The sequence below is a fragment of the Macaca thibetana genome, chromosome 2 (assembly GCF_024542745.1).
Source record: "Macaca thibetana thibetana isolate TM-01 chromosome 2, ASM2454274v1, whole genome shotgun sequence".
Taxonomy (NCBI): domain Eukaryota; kingdom Metazoa; phylum Chordata; class Mammalia; order Primates; family Cercopithecidae; genus Macaca; species Macaca thibetana.
Window position 1 is genome coordinate 173,040,473 of NC_065579.1, and position 20,404 is coordinate 173,060,876.

At 38.4% G+C, this 20,404-nt stretch overlaps 1 protein-coding gene across 1 annotated transcript in view; it reads left to right on the plus strand.

The window, feature by feature from the left end:
• IMPG2 (interphotoreceptor matrix proteoglycan 2) overlaps positions 1-20,404 on the plus strand; it is a 99,902-nt gene that overhangs the window by 9,345 nt on the left and 70,153 nt on the right. Inside the window, exon 3 of the mRNA XM_050778965.1 lies at positions 8,730-8,896. Coding sequence (XP_050634922.1) covers positions 8,730-8,896 — 167 coding nt within the window. The remainder of the gene's footprint in view (positions 1-8,729; positions 8,897-20,404) is intronic.

Genomic DNA, 20,404 nt, shown 5'->3' on the forward strand with positions numbered 1-20,404 from the left:
ATCAGTACTTTATTCCTTTTTATGGTCCAATAATATTTTAGTTTATGGATAGATCACATTTGTCAGTCAATTTGGGTTGTTTGTATTTCTGTTAGGTATATATCTTGGAGTAGAATTTCTGGGTCATACAGTAACTCTGTAACTACATGAGGAACTGCCAAACTAATTTCCAAAGTGACTGTACTGTGTTATATCCCACCAACAGTGTGTGGGGGTTCTGATTTATTCACATCTTTGCCAGCACTGTTTTCCTTTTTTTAAAAAAAATTATAACCATTCTCATAGGTTTGAAGTGATGTTTCACTGTGATTTTGATTTACATTTCCCTAATGATTAATAACATTCAACTTTTCATATGCTTATTGCTCATTTGTATATCTTCCTTTGAAAAATGTCTGTTCACATCTTTGCCCATTTTTAAATTATGTTATTTGTCTTTTTATTATTGAGCTGTAATTTATTTATGCTGGCTATAAATTCCTTATCAGATAAATGATTTGAAAATATTTTATCCCATTCTGTGGGTTGTTTTTGACTTTCTTGATGGTATCTTTCATGCACAAAAGTTTTTTATTTTGACGAAGTCCAATTTATCTATTTTTTTAAGCCTTTGGTATCATGACTAAGAATCTGTTGCTGAACCTGATGTCATAAAGATTTATTCCTGTATTTCTTTCTAAGAGTTTTACAGTTTTGGTGTGTACATTTAAGTTTTACATCTACTTTGAGTTGATTTTTTTTGTATATGATGTAAGGATCTAAATTTATTATTTTGCATGTGGCTATCCAGTTCTCCCAGCAGTGTTTGTCAAAAAGGCTATTCTTTTCCACTGAGTGATATTAGCACTCTTGCTGAAAATCACTTGACCATGACACATGATTTATTTCTGGACTCTCAATTGTATTCCACTGATTTATATGTCTATTCATGTGCCAGTTCTGTAGTCTTTGCTTTGTAGTATGTTTTTAAATTAGGCATGAGTTCACCATCTTTGTTGTTTTTAAAAATTACTTTGGCTATTCTAAGTCCCTTGCAATTCGACATAAATTTTATAGTAAGGTTGTCAGTTTCTACAGAGAAGTCAGCATGTATTCTGATAAAATTGCATTGAATGTGTAAATCGGTTTGGAGATAATGCCATCTCAACAGTGTTAAATATTCCAGTCTATAAATATGGGAAGTTTTTCTATTTATTTAGGTCTTTATTTTTTAAAATAATTTTTTGGTTCTCAGAGTATGGTTTGCATTTTGGGAGACTTACGTTTATTCCTAAGCATTTTAATCTTTTTGATGCTTTTGCATATGCACTTGTTTTCTTATGTTCATTTTTGGTTTGTTCATTGTTATCATATAGGCATACAACTCATTCTTGTATATCAGTTTTGTATCCTGCAACCCTGCTGAACTTGTTCATTTGTTCGAATAGTTTTAAAGTGTATTCCTTAGGTTAGGCTTTCCTAGATACAACCTCATGTCATCTGCAGACAGATGTAGTTTTACTTCTTTTCCAATTTGGCTGCCTTTTATTTCCTTTTTTTGCCTAATTGCCCTGGTTAGAACCACTGATTTTCACTTTTTTTTTTTTTTTTACCTAGTTGTAGTAGATTTTCCTGAGCAAATGTTTCTTCATTTGTCATATGCCCCTAGGACCGTTTCCAGAGCTTTTAAATGATTGTTTTCAAAATGATTTTTGCCTGTTTCTCTGGGGGAATGGATCTATATAGCTCCTCACTCTTCATGCTGGAAATGGGACTTTGGTAATTGAATTTTAATAGACTACAAGGTATAAAAGGGTTAAATTTAACTTAGAAGAATGAATTTCTATGGAGTTTTTTAGACAAAGCATTGAACTACTGAGAGAGCTTTTTATAGGAGGTGGGGAAACATTGCCCAAAGCATAATTTATAGGAGACAGCTTATGCTATTCTGTGAAACTAGGAGTGAGGTCAAGGGGAGGTCTGCTATGAAACCTGGTGATTTATATCACTTCTGGATGCTCTCCCATATTCCTTCCAACTACATTTCTTCGGCACACAATAATATTTTTCTAAGATTTTATGAAAACATTTTAAACAGAAAAGTGAAAGAATTATGTCATAAACATTCATATTCTCAAGGCTTAGTTCTGCAGTTAACATTTTTTTATATTTGCTTTATTTGTGTCTATCTCTCTAACCACTTTTTTTTTTTTTTTTTTTTTTTTTTTTTTTGAGACAGGGTCTCACTTTGTCACCCAGGCTGAAGTGCAGTGGTGTGATTACACCTCACTCCATACTCGATCTCCCTGGGTTCAGATGATCTTCCCACCTCAGCCTCCTGAGTAGCTGGAACTATAGGCACATGCCACCATGCCCAGCTAATTTTTTTGTAATTTTTGTAGAGACAAGATATCGTTGCCCAGGCTGATCTTGAACTCCTGGGCTCAAGTGATCTGCCTACTTTGGCCTCCCAAAGTGCTCGGATTACAGGTGTGAGCTAACATGCCTGGCTTAACCATCTAATTTTTTAGATATATTTCATAAGTTGAAGACATCAATACAATTCCCTCTAGATATTTCAGTATGAGTATCATTAACTAGAACTCAATATTTGTTTACTTTCTTAAAGGTGAAATTTACAGAGTAAAACGCAATAATCTCATACGTACCACTTGGTGACTTTTGACTAATACACATTAACCCCAACCTCTCTTGTTTTAGGATATTATCACCCCAGAAAGTTCTCTTATACTCCTTCCCAGATAATTCCCATTCTAGTATGTGACCACTCTTTGAACCATTTTTTAACTCGCAGATTATTTTCACCTTCCTAGGACTTTATATAAATCGAATAGTATGTGCTCTTTTGTGTAATGCTTCTTTCACTCAGCCCTTTGAGATTCATCCATGTTGTTGCATGAATTAGTAATTTCCTTTTGATTCCATTACATGGTCATTTGTTTATTTATTTTTCTATTGATGGATACTTGGGTTGTTTTCATTTTTAAGTTATTATGAATAAAGATGCTCTGGCATTGAACATAAGTCTTTCTGTGAATATAAGCTTACAGATGTCTTAAAGGAATACCTATGAGGGGCCAGGCATGGTGGCTCACGCCTGTAATCCCAGTACTTTGGGAGGCCAAAGCAGGTAGATCACAAGGTCAGGAGATTGAGACCATCCTGGCTAACATGGTGAAACCCCGTCTCTACCAAAAATACAAAAACTTAGCTGGGCGTGGTGGCGGGCGCCTGTGGTCCCAGCTACTTGGGAGACTGAAGCAGGAGAATGGTGTGAACCTGGGAGGCAGAGCTTGCAGTGAGCCAAGATCACACCACTGCACTCCAGCCTGGGCGACAGAGCAAGACTCTGTCTCCAAAAGAAAAAGGAGTACCTAGGAGGAAATTGCTGGGTCATAGGTGATATAGTTTGGCTGTGTCCCCACCCAAAATCACATCTTGAGTAATCCCTATGTGTTGGGGGTGGGACCTCATGGGGGGACATTAGATGATGAGGGTGGCTCCCCCATGCTGTTCTCATGATAGCGAGTGAGTTCTCATGAGATCTTTGCCTTAATAAGGGGCTTTCCCCTGTTTCACTCAGCACTTCTCTTTCCTGATGCCATGTGAAGAAGGATGTGTTTGCTCCCCCTTCCACCATGATTGTAAGTTTCCTGAGGCCTCCCCAGCCATGAAGCACTGTGAATAATTTAAATCTCTTTCCTTTATAAATGCTTCAGTCTTTGATATTTCTCCATAGCAGCATGAGAATGAACTAATATAGCAAATTGCTACCAAGTAGTAGGGCATTGCTGTAAAGATACCCCAAAATGTGGAAGCAACTTTGGAACTGGGTAACAGGCAGAGGTAGGAACAGTTTGGAGGGCCTCGAAGAAGATAGGAAGATGTGGGAAAGTTCGGAACTTCCTAGATACTTGTTGAATGGTTTTGACCAAAATGCTGACAGTGATATGGACAATGAAGTCTAGGCTGAAAGAAGGTCTCAGATGGAGATGAGAATCTTGTGGGAACTGGAATAAAGGTGACTCACTATGTCTTAGCAAAGAGACTGGTGGAATTTTGTCCCTGCCCTAGAGATCTGTGGAATTTTGAACTTGAGAGAGATGATTTAGGGTATCTAGTGGAAGAAATTTCTAAGCTGCAAAGCATTCAAGAGGTGACTTGGGTGCTGTTAAAAGCGTTCAGATTTATATATTCACAAGGATATGGTTTGGAATTGAAAGTTATGTTTAAAAGGGAAGCACAGCATAAAAGTTCAGAAAATTTGCAACCTGACAATGCGATAGAAAAGAAAACCCATTTTCTGAGAAGAAATTCAAGCTGATTGCAGAAATTTGCATAAGTAGTGATAAACCAAATGTTAAACACCAAGACAATGGGTAAAATGTCTTCAGGGCATGTCAGAGGTCTTCACAGCAGCCCCTCTCATAACAGGCCCAGAGGCCTGCTGCTTTATGCAGTTTCTGGAGTTGGTGCCCTTCACGCCAGTCATGGCTAAAAGGGGCCAACATAATGCTCAAGCTGTTGCTTCAGAGGGTGCAAGCCCCAGGCCTTGGCGGCTTACATGTGGTGTTGGGCCTGAAGGTGCACAGAAGTCAAGAATTGAGGTATGAGAACCTTCACCTAAATTTCAGAGTATGTAGGGAAATGTCTGGATGTCCAGGCAGAAGATTTTGCAGGGATGGAGCCCTTGTGGGGAACATCTGCTGGGGCAGTGTGGAAGGGAAATGTGGGCTCGGGGCTGCCACACAGTCCCCATTGGGGCACTGACTAGTGGAGCTGTGAGAAGAGGGTCACTGTCCTCCAGACCCCAGAATGGTAGATCAACCAACAGCTTGCACCAGGTACCTGGAAAAGCCATAGACACTCAATGCCACCCTGTGAAGGCAGCTAGGAGGGGGGCTGTACCCTGCAAACCCACAGGGGTGGAGCTTCCCAAGACTGTGGGAGCCCATCTCTTACATCAGTGTGACGTGGATGTGAGACATGGAGTCAAAAGAGATCATATTGGAGCTTTAAGATTTCACTTAATTTTGGCCAATTTCTCCCATTTGCAATGGTGTATTTACCCAAAGTCTGTACCCCCATTGTATCTAGGAAGTAACTAACTTGCTTTTGATTTTACAGCCTTATAGGTGGAAGGGACTTGCCTTGTCTCAGATGAGACTTTGAACTTGGACTTTTCAGTTAATGCTGGAATGAGTTAAGACTTTGGGAGACGTTGGAAAGGCATGGTTGTGTTTTGAAATGTGAGGACATGACATTTGGGAGGGGCCAGGGCAGAATGATACAGTTTGCCTGTATCCCCACCCAAAATCTCATCTTGAATTTTAATCCAAATTGTAATCCTTATTTGTTGGAGGTAGGACCTTGTGGGAGATGATTAGATTATGGGAGTGGTTCCCCCATGCTGTTTTCATGATAGTGAGCAAGTTCTCACAAGATCTGATAGCTTTATAAGGGGCTTTCCCCCACTTCACTCAACACTTCTTTCTCCTGTTGCCATGTGAAGAAGGATGTGTTTGCTTCCCTTCCACCATGATTGTAAGTTTCCTGAGGCCTCCCCACCTATGTGGAACTATGAGTCAATTAAATCTCTTTCCGTTATAAATTACCCATTCTTGAGCATTTCTTCATAGCAGCGTGAGAATGAACTAATACAATAGGATTGGTGTATATTTTGTTATATAAGAAACAACATTTATTTTCAAAGTGGTTGTACTATTATACATTCCTACCAAAATGAGGCTTTTGGTTGCTCTGCATTTTTGCCAAATTTTGGTGTTTTCCATGTAAAAATTTCAGTCATTCTGGTTTGTGTGTGTATACTTTAATTTGAATTTCTCTGAAAAATGAATGATGGTGAACAGTTTTTCACATACTCATTGGCTATTTGTATCTCTTTCTTTGTGAATTATATATTCCAGCCTTTTACCTACTGTAAAAATTAGGTTGTTTGTTTTTTTTGCTAGGGAGTTGTAGGAATTATTTCAGTATCCTAAATCCCAATTCTTTGCCAGATAAATGTATTTTGAAAATTTCTGCTAGATATGTGGTTTGCCTACTCATTTTTATTAACAGTGTCTTTTGATAATCAGACACTTTAGTTTTGATGAATTCTAGTTTATTATATTTTTCTTTCACAATTGTTGCTTTCTGTGTAGTCTATAAAACCTTTGTTTATCCTCAAGTGATGTAGATACTCTTCTATGTTTTATTTCAGAAACTTCATAGTATTAACCCTAATAGTTCAAATCATTTTTTGTGTATAGTATGAAGAAGGCATTGAGATTTATTTTTTCTTTCCCTATGGGTAGATAGTTGTTTTTTCAAACTTTTAAAATACTTTCTCTGAATCACTTCATTTCATAACCACACATTATAGACATTCACTTTTTGTTAGTTTTTACTGACCCAGACTTTTCACCTTTGTGTTGTCTTTTGGAATTTACTTTAATGTTCATTTCGAAGTTTTAAGAAGAAGAAATGAAAAACAATGATCTACAAACAGTTCAGCTCTGCCTCAGTCAGTGCCTGCTGGACTCTTCTGTCTGCCGTATGGTCAAAAGTTCTGAATAACAATAATAAGGATACAGTTAGTTCAATAAAAGGCAAATTAAGTTTGTAATAAAAGGTTCAGTTTAGCCCTAAAACTCAATTGACAGGGAAACTTTCAATACTCATACATTTCATAATCTGTTAAAGCTTAAGAATTTTTTTGGCTTGGACTATCTTCTTCCACCAAATAACTATTGGACAATCAGAATTGAACCTGATACTAACATATGATATTCATGTTGCACTTTGCAATTTGTAAAATACTTTCACAGATAAGATAATAAGGTAGTAATTATTTATCCTGTTAAAAAAGAGAGATGAGTCAATTGAAGCTTTGAATAGTTAGGTAAGTTACCCATGGTTATCAAACTAGTGTACTAGAAAGCTAGAGCAGGAATTTAGATCTTCCGACTATGTGAATCCAGAGGCTCCACCTCACTATACTGCCTGATGTGTATTCAATCTTCTTGCTATGAAAAATAGTTTTTTTAAAAAAATCTCTGTTAAATCTAACTTTCTCTCTTATCACTCTCTTCCTCTTCCCTTCCATCCTGATCTGTTACCTACAGAGTCCTGCACCTCTGAAATGGTTACAAAACAGCAGTACATTCAGTACTATGCAAAATGCACAGAGATACTATTTAGCAGCCTTTCAGATTTGATGCTTTGGAATAACTTAGCAAATAAATTGATTAGTTTTTATTTTAATACAGCAATATATTTCTCCTGAATATCATTTTAAAGTTCATGTGTATGTATGTATGTTTGTGTGTATATATATATAGTTCTTAAATTAATAGGCTATATTTCTTAGAGCAGTTTTAGGTTTACAGAAAAATTGAGCAGCGTGTTTAGAGAGTTACATATATTCCCTCAACTCCCCCACCACTTTTCCCTTTTATTAACATTTTGTATTATTGTGGTACATGTGTTATAATTTATGTGCCAACACTGACACATTATTATTAACTGAAGTTCATAGTTAACATTAGGGTTCACTCTTTGTGTTTTACATTCTATGGATTTTGACAAATGTATAATGACGTGTATCCTCCATTATAGTATCATATGGAGTACTTTCACTGCCCTAAAAATCTGCTGTTCATCCCTGTCTCCCCCAGCCCCTGGAAACCACTGATCTCTGTACTGTCTCCATAGTTTTGCCTTTTCCAGAATGGTATTGGAATCACCAGTATGCAGTCATTTCAGATTGGCTTCCTCTACTTAGCAATGTGCATTAAAGTTTTCTCCATGTCTTTTACAGCTTGAAAGTTCACTTCTGTTTATCATTGAGTAATATTTTAGATACATCACAGTTTGTTCATCCTTTCACCTATTGAAAGACATCTTCGTCACCCCCAAGTTTTGGCAATTATGAATAAAGCGACTTTATAAATACTTGTGTGCAGGTTTTTGTGTGGACACAAGTTTTTATGTATAAAAAAGACGATTATTTTCTGTTCTCAGATATGAAATATAGTAGTTTGAGAGTGATAATTTCAGGTGGATATCTTCTACTCGATTTCATGTAGTACTTTCTGCTTCCTGTAAGCTTTGAGGAAAAGTTTGAATACTCCTGTTTTTTTTTTTTTAAATCAGAAACGTGATGACATTTTGAGCAAGTAGATGCAATGCGGTTATGTCACTGCATTTAGCCAAAAAGCTCCAGGCCATTTATATATGTCAGTGTCTCCTTCCCCAGTGATCCTGAAAAGCAAAGAAGCTGGTTTTTGAAGTTAAGACTTTAGGATATCGCTTCTCGGCCTTTTGGCTAAGATCAAGTGAAGACTTTAGGAGAACATCTGCGAACATTAAGGAAACTGAAAATCACTGTGTCCATTAGGAAAACAATTGGATTAAATACAGTATACTCAATATCAGCTCCACTTTTGTAAAGTATAAATATGGATTTTTTTAAGAGATGGGGGAGACACTCCAGCTCATGAAGAGATGAATCAATTCCCTTTGTAAGAGAAAGGAATAGGAAATATAAATTCTCTTCAGAAATGAAAAGTTTAAACTGGACATACACTTTGACTGAGAATCATTCCTAGGTCCCTCCAGAAAGGACACTTGAGTGTCTCAAGGAATCTGTATGAATCCGTCTATGATCATTGTAAGAACCCCAGAGCATGTTAGCTTTTTGTAAAATACACCTCTCTATTTTCTAGTGTGTCAGGAAGCTGTCTGGGAAGCCTTCAGGACTTTTTGGGATCGACTTCCTGGGCGTGAGGAATATCATTACTGGATGAATTTGTGTGAGGATGGAGTCACAAGTATATTTGAAATGGGCACAAATTTTAGTGAATCTGTGGAACATAGAAGCTTAATCATGAAGGTAAGTGTCACAACAGAGGAATGAATTCCTGGGCTATTGTAGGAGGATATACACAGCTAAAGCCTAAAGGAAGCAAAAACAAGTGGCAAATGCCTGTATTACTCTTTTGTTGAACGGGGCTATCCGAGTAAGCAGCCCTAGCGTGTGGCCTAGTCTTTTATTCCTAGCTCTGGTCTCTGTAATATACCTTATTAATATTTTCATGTTATTCTGTCTACAAAAAGAAAAAGAAGACATTATTAACTCAGACAAGAGCCTCAGCCTTGTTTATAGATGTAAATATTTGGAAATAATATTCAGCAAAGATTTAGGTTAAGAATATAAATCTGTGACAGTCAAATGTTTTCGCCAAAGTTTTACATGTTATCAACTCAGAGTGAATAGCAATAACTCTAATTAAGACAGAGGACATAGTTCATTTGAATAAATGTTAGCGAGGCATAGGTATGATTCTAATAATGAGTGTGCTCACTTGTTTTCCTTGTTTTAAACAGTGTTTTACTCTTAGCAAAGGATAAGTAAACATGCAGAAAGATGAATTACCTGCCACTTTTCCCTTTTCATGTAGCACATATGTATTCATGACAAGACAGTGAAACTGTCCAGACATATGTGGCAAATTGTTCATGCTGTTTGTTATTCCGTATATCTCCCTGTCCATCTATTCAATTCCTCTATGTCCTCATATGTAACTTCCCTTGCAAGGAACCAACCCTCAGCCTAGAAGATTTAGCTACCATAATTCTTTGAGCTCCCACAATTCTTTATTCATTTTTAATACTGTACTTTTTATATTTTATGATGATTAGTTGTATATGTGACTAATTCCTCTGCTAGACTGTAAGGCACAAGGCAAGGATTATGTCATTGTTCATTTTTGCTTTCCCGTAAGGTAGTAAAGCTGCAATAGATACTTGTTTAAATGAGTATACAAGCAATAACTATATTGTATTTTTTTACTTGGTACAATTTGTAAACTTTATGAAGATTATTTTAAGTACTGGTTCTAAGTATTATATACTTTACAGAGACTGAGGAAATAATTACTTACTCAATAACACTGAGCTATTTTGTGTATAATCAAATCAGATTAGTATATCGTAAAGGTAATAAAACATATTATCCTATTCTATTTTAAAATTTTATTTATAGTATAAGAATTATATTATACTCTTAACATTTAGTCCAAGAGAGGAATGATCTTATTAAATGGGGGATGTTGGGGAGAGAAGGATGGTTTGATAAACATGGGTGGACTAAAGACAAATTTTGCAGGGGTACAAATGTTTTGAACCTGTGCAGGGTTTTGTGTGTTTTAAAATGAACGCGACTTTTAATCATGGCACCTCACATTTTAATCAAAGGTATTGCATGTGTTTTTTTGCTTGTCACATTTTTAACTGCTCAGCATTAATAACTATGTTAAAAGCTACTATTTTTTCAGTATCTACCATGTACCACGTCATGTATCAAACTCATTAATAAGTTATTAGATGTTATAACGGCAACCTTACAAGGAGGTGGTAATATCCCCATTTTACAGATAAGGACATAGAATTATTAAATTCTTTATTCTATAACATTAAACCAGATATGATGGAGCTTAAATCCAAATCCAGTTCTCTTTTCCAAAATTGGTTTTCTTTCCTTCACACCATTGGGCCTCCTTTCTCAATCATTACCAATTTTACAAATTGCAGTGGCTAACATGGGATAGCTATTTAAGGGAAACTATATAGACATACACACACATATACATACTTATATTTTTAATTGTGTTGCCTATCTTAATGATGTCCACAATATAGGATCAGCCATTAGTGTAGCAAATATATATGATGGGTTAGTATTACCAGAAGAACACAATCTTCTGATGTTACTTTGGAATGTATCTCTTACAAGTGGAACTTTTAGTAAATTTAGATTTGAAGGCATAGAAAATATTCTTCCAATAATTATTCAATAGAAAAAGCAGATGAAGGGAATGATGTGTTGCCTGGATAGAGTTGTAAATGATAAGTACAAGTTAGTTAAATAAGGAAGAGTTGGGGATAAATATTCTAGCAGAAAGGACAGCATGAGCCAAGTGTTTGTAGAGAATGACCTGGACCAATATACCAAAAAGTAGACTAGGAATGACAGGAGATCAGACTGAAAAAATGGATAACTGAACTAGCTTGGATTTAACTCTGTAGATCTTAGGAAATCATTGAAGGCTTGTAGGTAGGTAAGTTGCAGGAACTGATTTGGCAGTTTTGAATTTGAAAAAGGTCGTTATGGTTTCTACATCGCATAGGATGGATTATAGGAGATAAAACTGGAGCAGAGAGACAAGGTAGGGTGTTGCTTGAGTACTCCAGGCCAAGGAGGATAAGGATACCAACCAGACCATGAGATAGACAAAGGGAACTTGAGAGATGTAAACAGGAACAAAATTAGCAGGACTCTGATGGGTTGAGACAGGGTGAAGGAACGGCCCGGGAAGCCTTCCAGTTTCTAGCTTGGGTAACTAAACCAATAACTGGGGCAAAGAAGCAGCTTTGTAGATGTGGCAGGGAGAATGAGTTCACTTTTGATGTGTTCATTTGAACCACCTGTGTGAAATGTGAATTGCTTGATATTTAGGTATGAAGCCAAGGATAGGGGTTCGGGATGTCAGTGTTGCTATAGGAATCACCATTTTGGACTTAGCGTAGGCACACCTCGTTTTATTGTGCTGCCCTTTATTGTGCTTCACAGATACTGCAGTTTTTTACAGATCAAAGGTTTATGACAACTCTGTGTCAAGCAAGTCTGTTGGTGACATTTTTCCAACAGCCTGTGCTCAGTTTGTGTCTCTGTCTCACATTTTGGTAATTCTTAAATTATTTGAAACTTTAAAAAATTATTTTCTTTATCTCTTATGTAATCTGTGATCGGTTATCTTTGATTATTACAATTACAATTACTATTGTAATGGTTCTGGAGTGCCATGAACAATATCCATGTAAGACATCAAGTTTAATCGATAAATGTTGTTTGTGTTTCAGCTACTCTACCCACTCACTGACTACCCCTGAGGTCTCTTTCCGTCTCCTCAGGCCTCCCTGTTCCCCGAGATACAGCAATATTGAGATCAGGCCAGTTAATAACCCGACAATGGCTTCTAAGTGTTCAAGTGAAAAGAATAGCATGTCTCTCACTTTAAATCAAAAGCTAGAAATGATTAAGCATAGTGAGGAAAGTATGTCAAAAGCTGAGATAGGCCTTAAGCTAGGTCTCTTGCACCAAACAGTTAGCTAAGTTGTGAATGCAAAGGAAAAGTTCTTGAAAGAAATTAAAAGTGGGGGTCGGGGCCAAGATGGCCAACTAGAAGCAGCAGCAATCTGTGGCTCCCATCTAAAAGAACCATAACAGCATGTGAGTCCTGCACTGGCAGCCGAGGTATCCAAGTTCTGTCATCAGAACTGACTAGGCAGCTGGCGTGACACACAGAGAGGGAGGAAGAGCAGTGTGGTGCCGCGGGCCCCAGCCAAGGGAGGCAGTGAATGAGCCTGCTACCCAGCCTGGGAAAACGTGCTTTTTCCATGGAACTGTGCAACTCACGGATCAGAAGATCTCACCTGTGAGCCCACACCACCGGGGCCTAGGGTCCCAACCACAGAACCCAGCAGATTTTCAACAGCCACTAAGCTAGAATCTGCTTAAGCCTGCGGAGCTCCCATCAGGAGGGGCAACCAGCACCACAGCTGCAGCTGCCTGCTGTCTAAGCCCTTTGAGCTCGTTGCAGGAGGGGCTATGGCCAACAATGGGACCGATAGCTGCCTAACACACTAAGCTCCCAGGCGGGGGAAGGGGGGCAGCCATCTCTATAGCTCCAGGCCATGTCTTTCCTCTGCTGGAGCCAGGGAGGCTGGACTGCTTTGTGCCAAGAAGTATCCCCCACAGCCCACCACACTGGCTGTGGCAGACTGCAGACAGAGCGCCTCTTCAGGCCGGACCTTGACACGTCCCTCCTCACTGGGCGGGGCCTCCCTGCAGGAACTCCAACAACTCCATCCAGGGGCTTAGGGACAGACTCTAATCTCTCTGGGCCTGAGCCTCTAGGGGGAGGGGTGACCACAGTCTCCGTGGACTGTCAGACTTTAGCCTTCCCTCCTGGTAGTTCTGAGGAATCTGGGTATCCCAGATGAGTGAGTTTCCCCACAGTGAAGCACACTCCCTCCACCAAGGGACAGTCAAAGTGCTTCGTTAAGTGGGTCCTGTTCCCTATGCTACCCAACTGGGTGAGACCCTCTAACGCAGTTTCTTCACAGTGTCTCCTGTATAGGGGTTGTCAGACACCCTATACAGGGCATTTCTACTGGCATCAGGTTGGTGCCCCTTGAGGTCAGATATCACAGAGGAAGGAGCAGGCACCCATCTTTGCTGTTCTCCAGTCTCCTCGAGTGACATCTCCAGGCATGGGAATGAATCAGATGAAGAGGGGCTGAAGTGAACCCCTTGCAAACGGCAGCAGCCCTGCAGAAGAGGGACCTGACCATTGCAAGAAAAACAAGCAAACAAACAACAACAGCATCAACAACAAAAAATTCCCTACAAAAACTGAATCCAAGGGTCAGCAGCCTCAAGGATTAATACTAGACAAACTTATGAAGATGACAAAGAATCAACAAAAAAAGGTTGAAAACCCAAAAGGCCAGAGTGCTGCTTCTCCTCCAAATGATTGCAGTGCCTCTCCAGCAAGGATGCAGAACTGGATGGAGGATAAGACGGATGAATTGACAGAAGTAGGCTTCAGAAGGTGGGTAATCACAAACACTGCGGAGCTAAAGGAGCATGTTCTAACCCAATACAAACAAGCTAAGAGCCTTGATAGAATGTTACAGGAGCTGCTAACTCGAATAACAAGTTGAGAGAGGTATGTAAATGACCTGATGGAGCTCAAAAACATAGCATGAGAACTTCATGAAAAATACGCAAGTATCATAGCCAAATCGACCAAGCGAAAGAAAGGATATTAGAGTTTGAAGACCGTTTTGCTGAAATAAGGCATGCAGACAAGATTAGAAAAAAAGAATGAAAAGGAACAAACAGAACCTCTGAGAAATATGGGACTATGTAAAAAGACTGAACCTATGATGAGTGGAGTACCTGAAAAAGACGGGGAGAAAGGACCAAATTGCAAAACATACTTCAGGATATTATCCAGGAGAACTTCCCCAACCTAGTAAGACAGGTCAACATGCAAATTCAGGAAATACAGAGAACACTCTATGATACTGCATGAGAAGATCAACCCCAAGACACATAATCATCAGATTCTCTAAAGTTGAAATGAAGAAAAAAATGTTAGAGGCAGCCAGAGAGAAAGGCAGGGTTGCCAACAGAGGGCAAGCATGTCAGACTAACAGTGGACCTCTCAGCAGAAACCCTACAAGCCAGAAGAGAGTGGGAGCCAATATTCAACGTTCTTTTTTTTTTTTGTTTTTTGTTTTTGGTTTTTTGTTTTTTGAGACGGAGTCTTGCTCTGCTGCCCAGGCTGGAGTGCAGTGGCCAGATCTCAGCTCACTGCAAGCTCCGCCTCCTGGGTTTACGGCATTCTCCTGCCTCAGCCCCCCGAGTAGCTGGGACTACAGGCACTGCCACCACGCCCGGCTAGTTTTTTGTATTTTTTAGTACAGACGGGGTTTCACCGTGTTAGCCAGGATGGTCTCGATCTCCTGACCTCGTGATCCGCCTGTCTTGGCCTCCCAAAGTGCTGGGATTACAGGCTTGAGCCACCACGCCCGGCCTATTCAACATTCTTAAATAAAAGAATTTTCAACCCAGAATTTCATGTTCAGTCAAACTAAGCTTCATAAGTGAAGGAGAAATAAAATCCTTTCCAGACAAGCAAATGCTGAGAGATTTCATCACCATCAGGCCTGCCTTGCAAGAGCTCCTGAAGGAAGCACTGAATATGGAAAGGAAAAATTGGCACCAGTCACTGCAGAAACACACCAAAATACAAAGACTGAAGACACTGTGAAGAAACTGCATCAACTAGTGTGCAAAAATAACCAACTAGCATCATGATGACATAATCAAATTCACACATAACAGTATTAACCTTAAATGTAAATGGAATAAATGCCCTAATTAAAAGACACAGACTGGCAAATTGGATAAAGAGTCAAGACTCACTGGTGTCCTGTATACAGGAGACCCACCTGACATGCAAAGACACGCATAGGCTCAAAATAAAGTGATGGAAAATTTACCAAACAAATGGAAAGAAAAGAAAAAAAAGCAGGGATTGCAATCCTAGTCTCTGACAAAACAGACTTTAAGCCAACAAAGGTAAAAAAAAGACAAAGAAGGGCATTACATAACAGTAAAAGGACCAATTCAAAAAGAAGATCTAACTATCCTGAATATATATGCACCCAATACAGGAGCACCCAGATTCATAAAACAAGTTCTTAGATGCCCACAAAGAGACTTAGATTCCCACACAGTAATAATGGGAGACTTTAACTCTCTGCTGTCATATTAGACAGATCAACAAGACAGAAAATTAACAAGGATATTCAGGACTTGAATTCAGCTTGGGATCAAGTGGACCTAACAGTCATCTACAGAACTCTCCACCCCAAATCAACAGAATACACATTCTTCTAAGCGCCACATGGCACTTACTCTAAAATTGACCACATAACTGTAAGTAAAACACTCCTCAACAAATGTAAAAGAACTGAAATCATAACAAACAGTCTCACAGACCACAGTGCAATCCTGTTAGAACTCAGGATTAGGAAACTCACTCAAAACCACACAATTACATGGAAATTAAACAACCTGCTCCTGAATGACTCCTGGGTAAATTAAACAACCTGCTCCTGAATGACTCCTGGGTAAATAATGAAATTAAGGCAGAAATCAAGAAGTTATTTGAAACCAATGAGAACAAAGACACAATGTACCAGAAGCAGTGTTAAAAGGGAAATTTATAGCACTAAATGCCCACAAGAGAAAGCAGGAAAGATCTAAAATTGACATGCTAACATCACAATTAAACAGCCAGAGAGGCAAGTGGAAACTAATCAAAAGCTAGCAGAAGACAAGAAACAACTAAGATCAGAGCAGAATTGAAGGAGACAGAGACATGACATATCCTAAAAAAAAAAAAAAAAATCAATGAATCCAGGAGCTGGTTTTCTGAAAAAATTAACAAAATAGATTGACTGCTAGCTATCCTAATAAAGAAGAAAAGAGAAAAGACTCAAATAGACACAATAAATAATGATAAAGGGGATATCACCATTGATCCCACAGAATTAAAAACTGCCATCAGAGAATACTATAAACTCCTCTATGCAAATAAACTAGAAAATCTCGAAGACATGGATGAATTCCTGGGCACATAAACCCTCCCCAGACTAAATCAGGAAGAAGTCCTGAATAGATTCAGAATCGCTGAATAGACCAATAACAAGTTCTGAAATTGATGCAGTAATTAATAGTCTACCAATCAAAAACAAAACAAAACAAAACAAACAAACAAACAAAAAAACCTGGGACCAGATGGATTCACAGCTGAATTCTACCAGAGATACGAAGAGGAGCTGTTACTATTCCTTCTGAAACTATTGCAAATAATTGAAAAGGAAGGACTCCTCCCTAACACATTTTATGAGGCCAGCATCATCCTGATACCAAAACCTGGCAGGCGCACAACAAAAAAAGAAAACTTCAGGCCAATATGCCTGATGAACATTGATGCAAAAATCCTCAATAAAATACTGGCAAACCCAATCCAGCAGTACATCAAAAAGCTTATATAGCACAATCAAGTTGGCTTCATCCCTGGGATGCAAAGCTCGTCCAACATATGCAAATCAATAAACGTAATCCATCACATAAACAGAACCACAGTCATCTCAAATAGATGCAGAAAAGGCCTTTGGCAAAATTCAACAGCCTTTCATGTTAAAAACTCTCAACAAACTAGGTATTGATGGAACATATCTCAAAATAATAAGAGCTATTTATGACAAAAACCCACACCCAATATGATACCGAATGGGCAAAAGCTGGAAGCATTCCCTTTGAAAACTGGCACAAGACAAGCATGCCCTCTCTCACTACTCCTATTCAACATAATATTGGAATTTCTGGCCAAGGCAATCAGGCAAGAGAAAGAAATGTATTCAAGCAGGAAGAGAGGAAGTCAAATTGACTCTGATTGCAGACAACATGGTTCTATATCTAGAAAACCCCAATGTCTCAGCCCCAAAACTCCTTAAGCTGATAAGCAACTTCAGCAAAGTCTCAGGATACAAAATCAATGTGCAAAATACACACGCATTCCTATACACCAATTATAGACAAGCAGAGAGCCAAATCATGAATGAACTCCCATTGACAATTGCTACAAAAAGAATAAAATATCTAGGAATACAGCTAACAAGGTATGCAAAGAACCTCTTCAGGGAGAACTACAAACCACTCACTGCTCGAGGAAATAAGAGAGGACACAAACAAATGAAAAAACATTCCATCTTTATGAATAGGAAGATACAATATTGTGAAAATGGCCATATTGCCCAAAGTAATTTATAGACTCAATGCTATTCCCATCAAACTACCATTGACATTCTTCACAGAATTAGAAAAAACTACTAAAAAGGGCCTGTATAGCTAAGACAATCCTAAGCAAAAACAGCAAAGCTGGAGGCATCATGCTACCTGACTTCAAACTAGACTGCAAGGCTACAGTAACCAAAACAGCATGGTACTGGTGCCGAAACAGACATATAGACCAATGGAACAGAACAGAGACCTCAAAAATAACACCACATATCTACAACCATCTCATCTTTGACAAACCTGATAAAAACAAGCTGGGGAAAGAATTCCCTGTTTAATAAATGGTGCTAGGAAAACTGGTTAGCCACATGCAGAAAACTGAAACTGGACCACTTCCTTACACCTTATACAAAAATTAACTCAAGATAGATTAAAAACTTAAATGTAAAACCCAAAACCATAAAAACCCTAGAAGAAAACCTAGGCAATACCATTCAGGACGTAGGCATGGGCAAAGATTTCCTGACGAAAATGCCAAAAGCAGTAACAACAAAAGTCAAAATTGACAAATGGGATCTAATTAAACTAAAAAACTCCTGCACAGCAAAAGAAACTCTCATCAGAGTGAAGAGGCAACCTACAGAATGTGAGAAAATTTTGCAATCTACCCATCTGACAAAGGTCTAATATCTAGAATCTACAAGGAACTTAAGTTTACAAGAAAAAACCCCCATCAAAAAGTGGGTATAGGATGTAACAGCATTTCTGAAAAGAAGACATTTATACAGCCAACAAACATATGAAAAAAAGCTCATCATCACTGGTCGTTTGAGAAAAGCAAATCAGAACCAAAATGACATACCATCTCACACCGGTCAGAATGGCGATTATTAAGAAGTCAAGAAACAATAGATTCTGGCGAGGCTGTTGAGAAATAGGAATGCTTTTACACTGCTGGTGGGAATGAAAATTAGTTCAACTATTGTGGAACACAATGTGGTGATTCCTTAAGGATCTAGAACCAGAAATACCATTTGACCCAGCAATCCCATTTTTGGGTATACACCCAAAGGAATATAAATCATTCTACTATAAAGACACATGCACATGTATGTTTATTGCAGCACTATTTACAATAACAAAGACATGGAACCTACCCAAATGCCCATCAATGATAGACTGAATGAAGAAAATGTGGTACATATATACCATGGAATACTATGCAGCCATAAAAAGGAATGAGATCATATCCTTTGCAGGGACATGGATGAAGCTGGAAGCCATCATTCTCAGCAAACTAACCCAGGAACAGAAAACAAAACACCACATGTTCTCATTAATAAGTGGGAGTTGAATAGTGAGAACACATGGACAAAGGAAGGGGAACAACATAAACCAGGGCTAGTTGGGGGGTGGGGGTCAAGGGGAGGGAGAGCATCAGGACAAATAGCTAATGCATGTGGGGCTTAAAAACTAGATGATGGGCTGATAGGTGCAGCAAACCACCATGGCACATGTATAATACCTATGTAACAAACCTATACATTCTACACTTGTATCCTGGAACTTAAAGTAAAAGTAAATAAATAAATAAATAAAAATAAATTAAAAGTGCTATTCCAGTGAGCAAATGAGTGATAAGTAAGCAAAACAGCCTTCTTGCTGATATGGAGAAGGTGTTAGTGGTCAGAGTGGAAGATCAGAGCAACCATAACATTCCCTTAACCAAAGCCAGATCCAGAGCAAGGCCTCACTCTTTTCAATTCTGTGAAGGCTGAGAGAGGCAAGGAAGCTTCAGAAGAATAGTTGGAAGATAGCAGAGGTTGGTTTATGTAGTTAAGAAAAGAAGCTATCTTCATAACATAAGCAAGTACTGATGCAGAAGCTGTAGCAAGTTGTCTAGAAGATCTAGCTAAGATAATTTATGAAGGTGGCTACATGGAATGAAAGATTTTTAATGTAGATGAAGCAGCTTTCTACTGGACAAAGATGCCACCTAGAACTTTGATAGTGAGAGAGACGTCAATACTTGGCTTCAATAAAGGACAGGCTGAATTTCTTGTTATAGGATAATGCAGTTAGTGACTTAAGTTGGAAGGCAATGCTTATTTACCATGCCAAAAATCCTAGGGCCCTTAAGAAATATGCTAAATCTACTCCACTTATGCTCTATAAATGGAACAAAAAAGTCTGATGGCACCACATCTGTTTACAGTATGGTTTACTGAATCTTTTAAGCCCATCTTTGACACCTACTGCTCAGAATTTTTTTTTTTCAAGTATTACTGCTCATGGGCAATGCATGTAGCCACCCAAGAGCTCTGATGGGGATGTACAAGGAGATTAATGTTGTTTTTGTGCCTGCCAATACAATATTTATTCTGCAGCCCATGGAGTAAGGAGTAATTTCAACTTTTAAGTGTTGTGATTTTAGAAATACTTTTCATGCAGCTGCCATAGATAGTGATTTCTTTGATGGATTTAGGCAAAGTGAACTGAAAATCTTCTGGAAAGGATTTACCATCTAGATGGCACTCACAACATTCATGACTCAGTAGGTGAGGTCAAAATACCAACATGAATAAGGGTTTGGAAGACGTTGATTCCAACTCTCATGGATGACTTGGAGGGGCTCAAGACTTCATTAGAGGAAGTAACCACAGATGTGGTAGAAATAGCAAGAGAACTAGACTTAGAAGTACAGCCTGAAGATGAGACTAAATTACTACAATCTCATAATAATACTTGAATGAATAAGAAATTTCTTCTTATGAATGAACAAAGAAAGTTGTTTCGTCAAATGGAATCTACTTCTGGTAAAGATGCTGGGAACACTATCGAAATGACAGTAAAGGATTTAGAATATTACATAAACTCAGTTGATAAAGAAGTGACAGGATTTGAGAGGATTGACTCCAATTTTAAGAGAAGTTTTAGATAAAATGTTATCAATAGCAT